General features: G+C 43.7%; 1 protein-coding gene across 6 annotated transcripts in view; it reads left to right on the forward strand.

Moving 5' to 3' along the window:
- The window catches only part of elavl4 (ELAV like neuron-specific RNA binding protein 4), a 123499-nt gene that overhangs the window by 59938 nt on the left and 45748 nt on the right, over nt 1-17813 (forward strand). For all 6 annotated transcript variants that reach the window (XM_061778949.1, XM_061778954.1, XM_061778948.1 and 3 more), the window contains one exon: nt 9653-9899. In XM_061778949.1, coding sequence (XP_061634933.1) covers nt 9653-9899 — 247 coding nt within the window. The remainder of the gene's footprint in view (nt 1-9652; nt 9900-17813) is intronic.

Consider the following 17813-nt stretch of genomic DNA (forward strand, 5'->3'; position numbering starts at 1 on the left):
ATCATGAATTAACTATGGCTTACTAATGTATTTTGAAAAGCTGAGGTTATTTTCACTCACCATATCCAAGCCTGATTACCTCCAGACCTGTTCAATCAAGAAATAACTTAATTAGAACCTGTCTGGTGATGTTGTCAAAAAGCTGCAATTAAGTGCCATGATCCAAAGAAATTTAAAAAACTGACCCGAAATAAAGTAATTGACGTATCAATCTGGAAAGGGTTTCAAAGTCATTTCTAAAGCTTTAAGATTCCAGTAAACCACGGTGAGAGCCATTATCCTCAAATGGAAAAACATGGAACAGTGGTGAACCTTCCCAGGAGTGGCCAGCCTACAAAAAATACCCCAAGAGCACAGTAACAACTCATCCAGGAGGTCACAAAGGTACCGAGGACAACGTCTAAAGAACTACAGGCCTCCCTGGCCTCAGCTAAGGTCATGACACAACAATAAGGAAGAGACAAGGCAAAAATTGATGCATGGCAGAGTTCCAAGTTGAAAAACTCTGCATCTTACTTTTGCAAAAAAAAAAAAAAAACATCTGAATGATTCACAAGACTTTTGGAAAAATATTCTATGGACTAAAAAGATGAAAGTGGAACTTTTTTGAAGCTGTGTGTCTCGTTACATCTGGCGTAAATGTAACAGCATTTCAGGAAAAGAGCATTGTACCAACACTCAAACATGCCAGTGGTAGTGTGATGGTCTGGGGCTGCTTATCTATTCAGGAGTTGGACAACATGCTGTGATTGATGGAACCATGCACTCTACTCTTGACCAGAAAATCTTGAAGGAGACTTTTCGACCATCAGTTTGTGACCTCAAGCCAAACTGCTCTTGGGTTCTGCAGTCGGACAAAATTCCAAAACACACAACCAGGTCAACTTCTGAATGGCTGAAAAAAAACAACGTTTTGGAGTGACCTAGTCTTAAGTCTGGACTTTAATCCGTTTGAAATGCTGTGGCATGACCTTAAAAAGGCTGTTCATGCTCAAAACCCCTCAAGTGTTGCTGAATTAAAACAATTTTGCAAGGAAGAATGGCCCAAAATATCTTCAGTGATCTCAAAGACTCATTCCCAGTGATCGAAAACGTTCGGATTTCAGTTGTTGCTGCTGAGGGTGGCCCAACCAGTTATTATGTTTAGGAGCAATTACTTGGGTGGCGTTTAATAGTTTTTATTCCTCAAAAAATAAAATCACCATTTAAAAACTGTGTTTATGTTTACTGGGGTTATTTTTTTCTTATATTTAGATGTGTTTGATGAGATAGCTGGGATAGGCTCCAGCACCCCCGCGACCCTAGTGAGGATAAGCAGTATAGAATGGATGGATGGATCTTGTCGTGGTCTGTCCCTGCAGTTCTGTTGTTGGAGCTTGGGTTGCGCTTTGCGCCCCTCTCGCCCTCTCTCTCTCTCTCTCTCTCTCTCTCTCTCTCTCTCTCTCTCCCCCTTTTTTCCCAGTAATCAGCACCACCTTGGCCACGCACCTGTTGCCAATCAGCACTCTACTCTGCCTGCATTTAAGCCTGCCAGATCCGAGACTTCACTGCCAGAATATTAACGTTCTCCCGTGGTACACCGGCTCTCTGACCAACACGTAAGCTACGCCAGTCCTCGCAACACTTCTGACCTCCATGTTTTTCCTTGTCCTCAGTGCTCCTTCTGTGTTCCCTGCCGTGTTCCACCACGCCAATAAGCCACCTACCTGCTCACGCCACCGCCTGCCGCACGTTCCCTGTCTCGACCAACCGCCAGTACGCCTCAAGGATCAATCTCCATATCTTCTTCAATAAACTTTTCACCACAAACCTCTCAGCCTCCGCTTGCTTTTGGGTCCAGCGAAAATCGAATCGTGACAGAATACTCTGGCCACCCATGGACCCAGCAACCCCGGAGACGTTAAAACATGCACTCACCGTCCAAGGCATCCACATAGGGAGACAGGACAAAGCTCTTCAAGAGATCATGGAATCCTTACACTCCCTCATGCAACAAGTCTCCCTCCTCTTTTCGAAAATACAATTCAACGACCCTTCCGTAAGTACTGCTCCAAGCCCACAGCCTCCGAGCCACCCCGTCCCCCGTACAAAGAGCCTTACTCTGGGGACTTAGGTGCATGCAGCCAATTCATCCTAAATTGTTCCCTAGTCTTCAACCGTTAAGCTATCCCACCGAACAAGCCAAGGTTGGTTTTGTCACTAACCTCCTATGCGGTGAAGCAGCTAAATGGGCAACCACGTTATGGCACAACTCTTCCCCAGTACTCACGTCATTTAACTCCTTTTCCGCCGAACTAAAGAAGGTCTTTGATCACCCCGTTCAGGGCAGGGAAACCACTCGCCGCCTCCTTATGCTCACTCAGGGCGCTAGTTCCGTTGCCTCCTATTCAGTTGAATTCCGAATACTTGCGGGTGAATGTGCAAGGGATGATGCCGTGCTAAGGGGGATTTTCCAGAACGGTCTTTCAGAGCAGCTGCAGGACGAGCTCGCTGCTCAGCACGAGCCCTCCTCACTCGAGGATCTCATTTCGATATCGCCTATTGGCCTTGACAACCAGTTACGGGAAAGAGCGCGTAAAATTATTTCCACCGTGGGCACTGCACCGTCAGCCCCTCACCCGTCTTCTGCACCTCCGACTGCCTCTGCGTCACCCCCCCACTGGACCAGTTGAGCCCATGCAACTCGGTAGCACAAGCCTAGACCCCCAGGAACGTCAGCGCCGTTTCACCCAGCGTCTGCGTATTTATTGCGGCAAATCAGGCCACTTCATTGCCACATGCCCTTTGTGACCAAAAGGCCAGGCTCACCACGACCCGAGAGCGCCGCGGTGAGTGACGAACCACCATTTCCCCAAGCTCTCCCTCCCGTATGACCGTTCCCGCTTGCATTCTCGGTCCCAGTCACAACACACCCATAGTTGCTCTTATAGATTTTGGTGCAGAAGACAACTTCATTCACGAAGGATTGGCACATTAGCTCCAACTCCCTCTCCAACCACTCCCTTCACCGAAGAAAGTCACAGCCCTGGATGGGCGAGTCATCTCCCCTGTCACCCACCAAACATTTCCATTTACCCTGGTCATCTCTGGAAGTCACCGTGAGGACATTCCTCTTTTTGTCATCTCTTCCCCTGAGACCCCACTAGTTCTCGGAATTCCCTGGCCCAAGAAGCATAACCCCGCCATAGACTGGACTCACCTATCATTCACTGGATGGAGCCCTCACTGCCATTCGTGCTGCCATGCCGCCCTCCAGTAAAGCTCCACCACCTGCCACCCCAGTCGACCTCTCCCGGGTGCCTGAAGAATATCATGATCTCGCCCCTGTTTTCAGTAAAGACCTGGCCCTGATGACATTCTCATTTTCTCCCGCTCCTCCAAAAAACACCGCATTCATGTCTGCCAAGTCCTCCAGCGCCTCCTTGAAAACCGCCTGTATGTAAAACCCGAAAAATGTGAATTTCACCTCACCTCTGTACACTTCCTAGGCTACATCATTGCCAAAGGACAATTGCAACCAGACCCTGCAAAGATCCAAGCAGCCGTTAACTGGCCCACTCCCACCAACCGCAAAGAACTACGTTTCCTTGGATTTGCCAACTTCTACCGCCGCTTCATCCGCAATTACAGTAAAGTCGCAATTCCTCTCACTAGCCTTACCTCCACCAGCTCTCCGTTTCAGTGGACCTGGCAGAATCCCAAGCCTTCGACCAATTTAAGACACTTTTCACCAGTGTTCCCATCCTACGATACCCGACCCCTCCCTGCAGTTCGTGGTGGAGTTTGACACCTCGGACACTAGGGCAGGGGCCGTTCTCTCGCAGCGGGACCCCTCTTCCCAAAGATTTCCTCCCAGTGCTTTCTTTTCCCTTTGTCTATCCATCGCTGAACGGAACTACAACATTGGCACCCGTGAGCTGTTGACCATCATCTGGGCATTGCAGGAGTGGAGACACTGGCTGGAAGGGACTGATTTACCGTTTATCATCTGGACTGATCACAAGAACCTTGCCTCCCTCGGTTCCGCCAAACGCCTTTTAACCCCCGACAAGCTCGCTGGGCCCTCTTCTTGAGCCGATTTAATTTTAGCCTCTCCTTCCGCCCTGGATCCCGCAGCAGCAAACCTGATGCTCTGTCTCGCATGTTCTCACCACCCTCCAGCACTGCAGAACACGAAAACATCCTCCCGTCCTCCTGCTTCGTTGGGGCAGCCACCTGGAAAATCGAGCAGATTGTCAAATGTGCTCAAGAGACACAACCGGATCCCAAGACTGGACCTCCTAACAGGCTGTTCATACCCGACTCGGCACATTCTGACATTCTCCAGTGGACCCACAGTTCAAAACTCACCTGTCAACCCGGTATCACCCACACAATCCAATTTATACAGTTTATACTTCTGGTGGCCTAGCCTGGTGAAAGACACCCGGGAGTTCGTTCAAGCCTGCTCCATCTGTGCCCAAGGGAAGACTTCACACCAGCCCCCAGCTGGTCTTCTGCACCCCTTACCTATCCCGAGCCACCCTTGGTCCCGCATCGCCTTTGACTTCGTTACCGGCCTACCCCCCTCTGAAGGTAACGCTATCATTTTCACTATTATCGATCAATTTTCTATGTACTTCCAATACATTCCCTACCCAAGCTACCCTCTGCCTTTGAAACTGCTAACCTCCTTGTCCAACATGTCTTCAAACTCCACGGAATCCCCATCGATATCGTCTCGGACCGAGGTCCTCAGTTCTCCTCCCTTGTCTGGAAGGATTTCTGTAAAGCGGTGGGCGCAGCAGCCATCTTGTCTTCGGGATACCATCCACAGACCAACGGCCAGACGGCGCGGGCAAATCTGTCCCTGGAATCGGCCCTTTGCTGCGTTGCCGCACGCAACCCCACCTCCTGGCACTCATTTCTCCCATGGATTGAGTATGCCCACAACTCCCTCACCAGCTCTGCCACTGGTATGTCTCTGTTCATGGCCTACTACGGTTACCAACCTCCATTATTTAGGGAACAGGAGCAAGCGGTGGCAGTTCCCGCGGTAAGGGATCACCTTAATAGGGTCCAGGCCATTTGGAAAGACGTCACGGCGGCCTTAACCCGGTCCGCAGAGAGGAACAAATGGCTTGCGGACCTTTGCCACTTTCCTACGCCTGAGTACAAGGTGGGTCAGTCCGTTTGGCTTACATCCCGTGACCTCCCACTCCAGACGGAATCCTGCAAACTCACTCCGCGCTTTATTGGTCCATTCCCGATCACTAAAATAATCATTCCCACGTCAGTTCAATTAAAACTCCCGCAATCCCTCAAGATCCATCCGACGTTCCATGTGTCTCTGCTCAAACCTGTCTCCACAAACCTCTCAGCCTCCGCTTGCTTCTGGGACCAGTGAAAATCGAATCGTGACATCTTGAACATTAAAGCGGGGAAACTATGAACAAATATAAGAATTACAAAATACTTTTTGTCACAGCACTGTACAGTATTTGCTATATTCCATCCATCCATCCATGTTCTTTACTGCTTATCCTCACAAGGGTCGAAATTATTGGGGATAGGGATGCCAATCCCTGTGTTTGTCCAGTGCATCGATTCTGGGGCCCTTTAGTCACAGCCCACACTTTTAGCCACCACACTTGTCTAGAGAGAAGTGCAGTTTTAGTATACATTCATGGAAAAAAATTATTAGACCACCCTTGCTTTTCAAGTTCTTTTATTTTTATGCATGATACTACTAAAGAAATATTACCTGAAGAATACAATGAACACGACAAAAATGCAGCTGTTTCCATAATACTTGCTGTCCCATTTCACATGCTTAAGCTTAATTGTATTCCCAGTGATTTTGGTTGGTATCAAGAAAAAACCAGAGGAAATGGCTACATATCAGCTCTTAAATTAAACTCCTATGAACATTTTGTTGTCATCATATTTTTCCAAACAAATGTACCTTTAGTTGTACCAGACATTGAAAATGAACAACAAACTGTAGAAACGAGGGTGTTTATTATTATTTTGTTTCCATCAATGTTGTATTAGTGAGTAGTGTGTGACTGCAGGACACAGATAAGATAAGATAAAATAAGATAAGATAATCAAACTAGAGTGGGCAATAGGGACTGAGCCTGACCGTGAATAGCGAATTCCCATGAATAATTGACGCTCCCCGAAAAGCAATTATAATTGTCTATATTAATTGTTTAAACCAAAAATGTACCACAAACTATGATCCCTAAACACTTCATTAGCATTACAAACATCTCTAAACATTGCTGTACCTTTAAAATAACAGAACAGTAAACAGCTTACAGCTAAGCACTCACATCCATAATGTACAGTACATGTTCGTACGCGCTGATGATGATGAAGAATTACTGTGGCGGTGTGGTCCCGTGTAAAACTGAACATTTACAAGATTTACATCGATGATGGCGACGCTCCTGGAGCGGCCTTGTGGAGGTGGGAAACTGCTCCGTCTGCCACTAGGAGTTAACCACTGGATCCATGCAGTGACAGCACAAACTGGCAGTCGTATTTAGGTTGAGCAATGATCCGCTGAGCTGTTATTATGGATTCCACTGGTTTTAATGCTGTGTTTTTTCATAGTATGGCGAGACTATCGTGAGTCAAAGCAGCTGCAGCAGACATGGGCGGCCATCTTATCTATCCACTCCCGCTCCCACACGTGTCAGTCACAAATCTAACATCACTGCTGTTAAATATGTGATTGGATGAGCGGGTCAGGGAGTAGGAGTGAGCGTGTGTGTTTGCAGATCTTCCACCTAGACACAAAACAACCTTCTGACTTCCACCATGGAAGTTTGGTTGAGCGGGCAACTATTTTGATGGGGTTATTTTGGCCTCTTTATGGCCAAGAGTAATGGTTGTCTCAATTAAAAAAACACTGCGATCCAAAATATATAAATATCACACATAGGTTACTAGAGACAATATATTACCACAATTTTTAAAAACTTTTTTGCCATGTCACAGTAAATGGAACATATGACTTTTTCCACAAATAACAGAGGACACGCTCCCCCCAAAAATTCTGCTAATAGGTGAATTCGGAAATGCCCAATTGGGAATGTGTGTTTTTTTGTTGTTGTTGTTGTTGTTTTTTTTTTTTATAATGCATTGTAGCTTAAGTAGAAGACGCTACACCAAAAGGCTTGTAGCTGAGAGTGTATTACTGTATATTCTGCAGGATGTACAGTGACTTCTGTCCACAGCTCGGAGATCCACTGCACGAGAGGAGCAGCAGCCAGTGTGTTTACTACTACAATAAAGTGGCGTCCTAAGGACCACAAATGCTGGTGGCCATAGACATGCAGGGACATATAAATGTCCGCTCAGGCTCGGCTGGTCCTTGCTAATTACAGGCAGCTAGTTTGGTGTGCAAACTTCTCGAAAAGTGTCCCATCGAGTTGAAAGGCTGGGATAGACTGGAGCAGCTCAGCAGGGAATGCAAACATATTTAATAATAAGGTCCTCTTCAGTCAACTGTGTTATGGTTACATACTGTTCTGTTTTTCTCCAACACATACGCACTCACACACACCATCACTCACACTGTGGCTGTCTTTGTTGTGGTAGAGCAGCGAGCAGGGAAGGATACTGTCAAAAGAACAATTTGCATGCAGCTCACATCTTGAGCTCTTAGACATCTCTGTCTTTTTTTTCCCTTCTTGCTGTGGGTTCAGGCCCATTGCTCTCTCCTGTTTTGTGTGTTTTTGTGCATGTGCGTGTGCGTGTGCGTGTATGTATGTTTACTAAATTAAGATGCCTCACTGGGGGAATGAGTCCAGGCCCATGGTGTGTGTCTGTGTGTGTGAATGCATATTGAGAGGCCCGCAGTAGTTGCAAGGCCAACATTCTAAATGAAAATCAAATCTAAAGATAATCTAATAAAATCTTGAATGGCTTTGTGAGAATGTGGATCCTTGACACGATATAAACAATCTTATCTGCTCCCAGTTGTAATTGTGCTGATTAAAAAAAATAATAATACATTGCTTTCTACTCCAAATATAATTAAATACAATTAATGAAAATGAAGTAAATACCAGAACTACAGTATTTCACACCTGTGGGTGACAGAAACAAATTAATTTTTTGAATTTAAATTAATAATAATAATTTGTCAATATATTTTATAACGTTCATGTAATTATTAAACATGAATATATGTATTGTATTGTTATTTTAAATTTTGTAGTATAAATATGGATATTTTATTTATATAATACATTTCTAATAATTACAAAAATAATCATGCTGCAGCTTTGAGTTCACTGTTCACCACAACTTTACAAACTAATTGAAAAATTAACACATTTTTAAGGTATATAATTAGCACACTTTTTTTTGTTTTTTTTCATTAATCCAGAAATAGAAACAAAGTGGGTGTGCTTTTTCTGTCTACTTCCAAGTTCATTCTGCCTGTGTGTACTTCCGAATAGTTAAAAATAGATACGCCTGAATGAGTAAACAGGGGCGCCATCGCAGCAATAACTTTAACAATGGGTTTGGATCCGTTAAAATCCTAATGGTGTTTTAGTATGATGTCATGCTAAAACTTTTGGTATTATTTTTATGGTAACAAAATGCAAACTTATGATTGAAGATCTCAGAATGGGTGCAATAGGAAAAAACTAGGAATGCATTGAATAAAATAACTGGAATTATGATGTATTGCTGTAAAATAGACATTCTGCACTTAAACTAAGATCCTCAGTTTGGGAACACCTGCTTCCCTGTTGTCGAGCAGAGCGTCTTCCAGGTTGTCCCCCTCAGACACACACATTTACAGATTGTATGCAAATGTGTGACTGCACCCCTTACTCTTGGAGGGTAATGTTTAACGACAGGTGACAAGTGTATTTAAAAACACATTATTAGGCACTGGTGCGAAAGCACCCTAAATATTCCTCCTCCAATTTCTGACTCTCCTCCCTTTTTTCGCTTATTTTCACATACTTACGCAAGTTCACAGTTACTCTGAGAACACTTTGATCCTGAAATGCTCTTCAAAACCAGAGAGGAAGAGTCTGAACTTTTCTCTGCCACAGCAGCAGCAGCAGTTCAATGCAGTATCTGGCTAAAGGGTTGCCCCAGTTGCTAATATGTAGAATACATTGATGTTGATACACCTTTGAATAACAATCCTCATGTTTAAACTAGAGTACTGATTGTAACTGAAGTTGTCATGCCAAAGAAGGATGCTGATTTAAATAAGAATAGTGTATACAATGAAGTTATTTGTAGAACTTTAATGAGTATATTTTATATGGAAATAAGACAAAGTGGAATTTTGTTTATATATTATATTAGATAGATAGATAGATAGTTAGATAGATAGATAGATACTTTCTTTTGCCACATGTGTCATTTCCAGCCAAAAGATACATAATCACCAACAGAAAATCTTTTCTATTCATTTTTTGGCCATGTTATGAATAAAGTTGTACACTGCATATTAGTATAACACAATAGAGTAGCAAAAATGGATTTTCTGTAAATGTTAACAGAAACAACTTTTAAAGATTTAAAATGTGTTTTTATTGCATTTGTCAGCCCATTAAAGAAACATCAATCTAGTCTAATGAATCCATCTTCTCATTTATTCCCCATCTCTCTCTTCTACCTCGCCTCTCAGATTATCAGTAACATGGAGGCTCCAGTGACAAACGGACCAAGTGGAGGAGGCACCACAGCCAACGGGCCAACCACTAACAACCGCGGTTGCCCCTCGCCCATGCAGACGGGGCCAACAAATGACGACAGCAAGACTAACCTCATTGTCAACTACCTGCCACAGAACATGACCCAGGAGGAGTTCCGCAGCCTTTTCGGTAGCATTGGCGAGATCGAATCCTGCAAACTGGTTCGCGACAAGATCACAGGTACACAATGGAGACTTCTGTGCTGTTTTGTGTTACTTAGGTTTAGCTTTTAAAGACTCCAGACACAGAAAACAGACAGGCACTGCAGATATAAGAATACAAGGCTTTATATCTACACGTAAATTAAAATATTTCAGAAATGAGTTTTTACATATGAACAAAAAGTTTCTAAAATAGCATTGTTTTGGTGGACATGGCTTCAGTTGAATATGAGCTACATGTCAGCAATTTCACTGTACTAGAAACTACTTAACAGCTCAGGGGTTTTCTACACTTCCCATACATTAGTGGAGCATGCTGGAGTATCACTTATGTAGTATCATTACAAAACACCAAGCCAAACTACTCTAAAAGTAGTTTTGTATTTGCTCTGATTTCCTTGAAAAACAGTAAAGACAGTTGACACAGCTGCACGTTACAACATCTCTGCCCACCATGTGGATTTAAGCTGTGCGACTCAGCAATGCAGAAAAGTGCCACGTTCTCCAGAGTTGTTTGAATTAAGCAGAGCCTCCTGCCGCTAATCATGGCAGTAATCTCATCGTGGTGGCAGTGTGGGTGGCCGTATGGCAGATGGATCACGGGGGGTGGGACGGGTGCATCTCTTGGATAATGCTCCATAATGGCTTTCATTTTAGCTCCTACTTAATGACACTCCTCTTCTGATGACACTCCTCTTCTGATAATCTCATTAAACAGCAAACAGGCAGCAGCGATCACCAAGCAGTGTTTGGATAGCAGGCGGGCAAACAAGACATCAACACTGGAATAAATATGCGTAGTGTGAACAAAATCACTCAATTTAATTTGCCATAAAGATAAGTTTTGGGAATGATAACAAATGTGTTGCAGCCAGTGACCAGAGTAATCCAAGCCAAGTTTAGAGGATACTCTGTTATTCCTCTTCAGAGTCATTTCCCTCTTTTACCGTAATAGGCCACAAAATGGAGTCAGACGCACTAGGATAATGGAGGCTCTTGTGTACCAAAATAAAACTGGCATACTGCCTGATGTTGTCCCCATCGTCTACCTCCACCCGGTTTTCCCCTTAAATGTGATTTTCCAGGTGGCTAGGAAGCCGGCTAATGGCAGAGTTTGCATGTAAACTGAGTCGCTGTAAACCTGCTCAAACCAGTCGAGTATGAGCCTACTGTTTGCTGCCTTACATTCAGCAAGACTCATTCAAGGATCGCATTCAGCAAAGCGTAGATATGGGCTCAAGCCTAACCATCTCAATTTGGATCAACACTAAATTATACATATAAATAAATGCATGCATCCATCCATCCATTTTCTGTTCCTCTTATCCTCACAAGGGTCGCGGGTGAGCTGGAGCCTATCCTAGCTATCATCGGGCGAGAGGCGGTGTACACCCTGAACTGGTCGCCAGCCAATCGCAGGGCACTTATAAACATACAATCATTTGCACTCACATTCACACCTACGGGCAATTCAGAGTCTTCAATTAACCTACCGTGCATGCTTTGGGGATGTGGGAGGAAACCGCAGTACCCGGAGAAAACCCACGCAGACACTGAGAGAACATGCAAACACCACACAGGCGAGGCCGGGATTTGAACTCCGGTCCTCAGAACTGTGACGCAGATATGCTAACCAGTCGTCCGCCGTGCCGCCTAGATGCATAGAATACCTGAAAAATGAAGGAGCCTATTAAAAATGCTCCCTTTTATTATCGCAATAGTTTTTAAATGTGACAAAAAAATATCTGGAAACTGCACTTGCGCTGTATGAAATTATTGAAACAATCTCTCTTTATGATTCATCTGAGTTCCACACCGCTGCAAACCAACCACAGTAATAAAACACATATTTTTCAAAAAACAGTCAGTAGAGCTGATTTTTCTGAACAATTTTAGCTCAAAACCTTAATTATAAATTTGGTTCATCCTCGATACCTAAACTTGTTAAAGCATACACTTCTTGCCTTGCATAGTTAACACTTTCAGACAGATGTGTGATACAGCTCATCATGAGACAATGCAGGGGTACCTAATCAAGTGTCCTATGAGAGTAAGTCCCTTTACTTGCTTGTATCTCTTGATCAGTCTTGCATCAGTCTTGAGCATCTTGAGTGAATCGTGGAGGTTCATCAACAAGATGCAAGCACACGAGCTTTCAGTGGGACACTCGCACATGGCCACGGCTTCCTCTTTACGAGCTTCTGTCAGCTCCCGGGATGGCAGCATGGCGTGAGGCCGGGCTGGACGGAAACTGGAGCTTCACCTGTCACACTGGCTGACTTGAACTGTTTAAAAAGCTACCTTTGGGTGTCTGGCTTGCTCTCTAGACAAGCCCTGCCAGCTTACCTGCTGCTTGTGTCTGCCTACTGTGCTCATAACACACAAGGGACAAGGCGGTTAATCTTTTATTTAATGCTACCTTACACGCAGTCCACACAATTTAAGCCCCAGGCATTCACCTGTGAATGGGGTGTCTGCATACTTTTAATGCAAATATGTCATAAAAAGTGTGTCAATGTTTCAATTAAGTGCACGGACTATGGTGGCTTTTACAGTTGGCACACTTTCAAGAGAAAGGGCATGATCCTTTGACACCCTGTCCACTTACTCTTGATACATTTATTCTTGAGTTGAAAATTTCCCGCCTGAAAATATGCTTCGAAGGCATTGGAATCATTCAGTGCCTCCTGAGGTTCTAAAAACACTTAACTGTATTGAGAGCTGGGGGAAAAAAACAGAGCTTGGAATGACGCACACAATTTATTTTTATTTTTTGCTTAAATCAGCTGTCGAGTGCAGAAATGAAGATATTTTTTCATTGTACAATTGAAAAGAAAATCACTTTTCAAGCTGGAACAGGAATTTATTTATTTATTTATTTATTAATATTGGTAGCAATTTATGCCAAATATTGTTTTTATGTCAGCATGAAAGATGCAATCCTTAAGCACACTTAATGAAACCCTCTTTTTTGCGTACTACTGTAGTCAAATTCAATGTATCACATTTATACAAGGAATCTGGTGAGCTGATGTGAATCGTAATGACACTGTAGCAAGCCAAGCAGATGTTGGGTATGAAAAATAAATGGACTGTGATGTCAGCTGCAGAGTCGTTCAAGCCAAAGCTCCTCCGCTGACAGGCAGCATGTGAAAACCTGCCGCCAACACAATTCTTATACACAAAAAAATATTTCAGGTATGCTGGATTTACAACAAGCACATCTCTGTAGTTCAAGCAGAGCACTTTCATTAACCCTGCCTTCATCAAGTGCGTTTGTTATGGTTCACCCCATTCAAAAAACGTCCAAACTCTACCATTTTTGGGCACACTTAAGTTGGGATACCTACAGCAGTGGTAGAGTAGTATCAAATGGTCAAGCTCTACGGCCTGGAGCCTTTTCATTGGTCGATAGAGAAAGGAGATTGTTGTCTTTAATTTACCGTGGCGTATATTTATATTCTTTTTTGAAATCATTGGTGCATCACACTGTAGTTTCTTTGACGCATCGATCCCGCAACATACTGTGTAACAGAGCCGTAACAGAAGGTCCAGCAATAAGCTGCTTACTAAACATTGGAGGCGAAATATGGCTGTAACTGTGTGCTTTTTACACAGCACCACGGCATCCTAGGATCATAGAGTTAGGTAATTAGATGCTATGTCAGGACACAAAAAAAAAAACACAGCAAAATGAAATTAAAATACATCCAGTCTGTATTAAATGAGTATAGACCTCGAATATAACAAATAATAGACCAAAAACAAGTTACAGATGCTACATTTTGTTTTAGCACAACAGTAAAAGTACTTATCAGAAAACGAGTAGCTACTTCTCCCCCTGAAGTAACGTCAGAGTAGGAAAGTGCTGATGTTAGCCATGCTAGTAGCCATGTTAGCTGCCTTTGTAGTTTTTATTTCACCAATTGCAGACACGCTGACTCTAGCAGCTGGTTGCAAACATTAATTTCAAGGCAGCGTTATACATTAGCATTAACCTTGAATTTGTCAAAGAGTGATGGAGGGGCTCTCATAAATGTGATATCTTTTTTGAAGTATTGCCTCCTACGGCAGCCACTCTTCGTAAGCACGTTTTGCATATCCTTCCTCTATCAAGCTGCGATACCTGGAAAATTCCTAACACCTGATTTTTCCAACAGTTAGTTAGTTAGTTGTAGGGCTCACTAACTACTTGTACCAACAATAGGAAGGTTCATGCCACTTTCCCTCCACTGACAACACCCAAAAAATTAAAATTAGTGTTATCAATTTTGAAACTCTATTCGGATCATGTTTTACCTATGTGTGAACCTAGCTGAAGTGAGGGGAAATGTTGCATAGTTGTAGTCCCAAGTATCTTATGACTTTAGGGATATTTTTCATGATTAATTTGATAGAATTTCCATAATACAATCTCAAGACAGGTAGAGTTTGTCAAAATGAATCACCGTTAAACTTCGTTTTATATGGCGGATTTGTCTATGCCCAACAGCAATGATTAGAAGCCGAGCAGTTTCTCACATTACCACTTAGGTGAAAACAATTCCCACTACATTAGATTCACTACAAACTAACACTGTTCTCTATGTTGATGAACCATTTCAACTTTGAAATCCGTCCAAAACTATTCTGCAGAAGATCTGGTACAGCTTTTCTATCTCCAATTCATCTGAGCCTGAAATGGACTGAAGGGTAAAGATAGCGTGAACGAGGCTGACAGGGAACCGGATGAAAAAGGAGTTTGACGTCTCCGAAAGCCAGGTATTAAAAGACCTGCCAGGCTTAGAAGTACAGACACAAGCAGGCAGACACACATTAAAGTTTCAGTCCCCCGTGTCCCAGGAACGTCCTGTCTCGCTCCTTTTAGCGAGCACCCTTCCCCCAATCTCAGCCCCCCCACCCTCCACCCGTCTGCTTAGGACCCAGAATTGGACATGCTGAAAGCTTGCTCGGCTGCACTGCCCCTCCCGTGACCCTCATTTCAGGCTGCCTCTGTCCCTTTTCGTTCCACTCTGAGTGCCCTTTACATGGATCACAGAGGATGTGGATGTCCCCTGTGTTGGCGTCCTATCTGAAGGATGGATGTGCCTCAGGGTTGGTTTCCTCACCCGACGTCCCTCTGGTTGCCTCGTACCTGATCAGGAAAGAGCCAGACAGTCATTCCCCCCCTACCCTACCAGTGCTTTGACACAGGGGGTGGATAGCTGAGGGCTTGTGAGCCTCTCAGTGCTCTCGGATTGGAGTCCAAGTAGGTGAAGGAGGCTAGGTTGTGCAAGGCTGACGTAACAGGGTTATCCAAGACTCAAAGGGGCTCCTCTGTCTGCTGTCAGCTTGCCTTATAGCGCTCTGCTCCACAGCCTGCCCACCAGCCCACACACTGCAGGCTGCAGTCCACTGGCCCCCAGCTATGGGAGCCACCATGAGGGGGTGGTTTACGTTTGTGTGTGTTTGTTCCTGAGCTTCTAGGTGTGCAATTGTGTGTCAATGTGTATTGGTAGAAGCTAGGCCTTGGGAAAGGCGAGTGGGAGCCTCCTGACTGCAACATTGGCTGCTACCTTGGCAACCCAAGAGGGAAAGTCATGTTGAATGAGTGAGTGGGAGATGGATCCACTGTATATACTGTATGTGTGTGCGGGGGATGTGGCTCTGTTTATGAATTTAACTATTTAAACCACCAACTGTACAGCCATTATTTAAGGCCTGGTGGTCAATTGTTCTCATTGTGTCTTTGTGCAACCTTACTCAATTGCCTCTTCCTATTATCTATGTAGTTAACCCTCTTTAACCCTTCAGAGTAGCCAACCTACATAATCAAATTGCATAGTGGTGTAAAAGCAGTTAACTTTCAATAAATTAAACGGTCTAAAAATTCAACTTAACTTAAAAATGTATTGCTTTGAACCGGACTATTTTTAAGCAACATGAACTCTCTGTGACACTCAAACTGAAAAAATAGCCCCACTGCAACAAATTTCATAAACATGTTGGACATGATGCCCTTAAAAAGGTATAATTTGCCTCACCAACATAATTAAAACAACAACAAAAAAACAGTAGGTGTTTCAATTGGGGCATGTTATATTCATAAAAACATTACTAAAAAATAACTTGAAAAAAAGCACATCCTCTAAAAAGTGTGTTGTATTGTGTAAGAAATACCTGTAAATTTGAGGCTCATTTAAAGTAACTAGGGCGGCTCGGTGTCCAACTGGTAAGAGCGTCTGCCTCACAGTTCTGAGGACCGGGGTTCAATCCCCGTCCCCGCCTGTGTGGAGTTTGCATGTTCTCCCCGTGCCTGCGTGGGTTTTCTCCGGGCACTCCGGTTTCCTCCCACATCCCAAAAACATGCATTAATTGGAGACTCTAAATTGCCCGTAGGTGTGACTGTGAGTGCGAATGGTTGTTTGTTTATGTGTGCCCTGCGATTGGCTGGCAAACAGTTCAGGGTGTACCCCGCCTCCTGCCCGAAAATAGCTGGGATAGGCTCCAGCACGCCTGCGATAAGGATAAGCGGCTCAGAAAATGGATGGATAAAATTAATCGACTTGAGTAGAATAATTTAAAGTATCTGTAAACGGACCAAACATTTTGGGGGAAATTTGGCACAAAACAGAGAAGAGTGTTAATCAAAAAACTGCAAAATTTGTATTAATAAAAGAGACCATGTATGTAAAATAAGGCATCATGAAATTAACCCCTGGCCTCGAGCTGCAGGACTGTGTGGGCATGCACCCTGAAGGCACTGGAGATGTGCCCTTCACCTGTTAATCAAATATGTTCGCTCGTACGCTATATGCTCAAGTGTCTGTCGTCAAACTGGCTGAAAAACGTGTGTTGCTGTGTTAAATAAACAGTTAACTTTCCCTTTGTTTCTGTTATGCGGGGACCCACACACAAAAACACCAAGCGAGGCGCTGACATATTTGACGCCCACCACGGTTGAGTGAGTTCCTTACCTCATTAGCTCGTGGGCAAGCAAAACTAATAAACAGTTTACTTTCCCTTAAGTACTCTGTTGTGTGGATCTATTGATGGTGCATTGCAACGTCGGTCCGCTGGTCTACGAGCTCACTTGCGGCTAATACGTACTAGCATACCAGCTAATAGCAGGCCACTTCACAATAGAGCACATGGGTCACCACAACAGAGACACTGTAGCCCAAATAACACATAACACGTCAGGGAATATACATTTTTTGGGTTGCAGGCATAGCTTGATGGCTAACTGCACGCTGTCGTAGTAGAACTTGGCAAAGCTATTCTTACTAAGTAACTGGCAATTGTGTCGAATTGCCACAGACGGCGCTCTGTACTTGTATCGTGGCAGAGGGCCGACTCATGTTGTTCCCTAGTTGCATCGTGACCCGCCCCCAAAAAATCTGGACAACTGAGATGGTGAAGACTGTTTGATGCTATAGCTCAACAATTCAGTGCTAAATTGTTCTCAGTCTTTCCACGTTTTTAGTTTCAAGTACAGTGGGTACGGAAAGTTTTTCAGTCTTTGTTATATTGCAGCCATTTGTTAAAATCATTTAAGTAAATTTTTTCCTCATTAATGTACACACAGCACCCCATATTGACAGGAAGAAAACTTAATTGTTGAAATTTTTGCTGATTTATTGAAAAAGAAAAACAGAAATATCACACAGCCATAAGTATTCAAACCTTTCACTGTGACACTCATATATTTAACTTGGGTACTGTCATTTCTTCTGATCATCCTTAAAATGGTTCTACACCTTCATTGGAGTCCAGATGTGTTTGATTATACTGATTGGACTTGATTAGGAAAGCCACACACCTGTCCATATAAGACCTTACAGCTCACAGTGTATGTCAGAACAAATGAGAATCATAAGATTAAAGGAACTGCCTGAAGAGCTCAGAGACAGAATTGTGGCAAGGCACAGATCTGGCCAAGGTTACAAAAAGA

Source organism: Phyllopteryx taeniolatus, chromosome 7 (assembly GCF_024500385.1).
Source record: "Phyllopteryx taeniolatus isolate TA_2022b chromosome 7, UOR_Ptae_1.2, whole genome shotgun sequence".
NCBI lineage: Eukaryota > Metazoa > Chordata > Actinopteri > Syngnathiformes > Syngnathidae > Phyllopteryx > Phyllopteryx taeniolatus.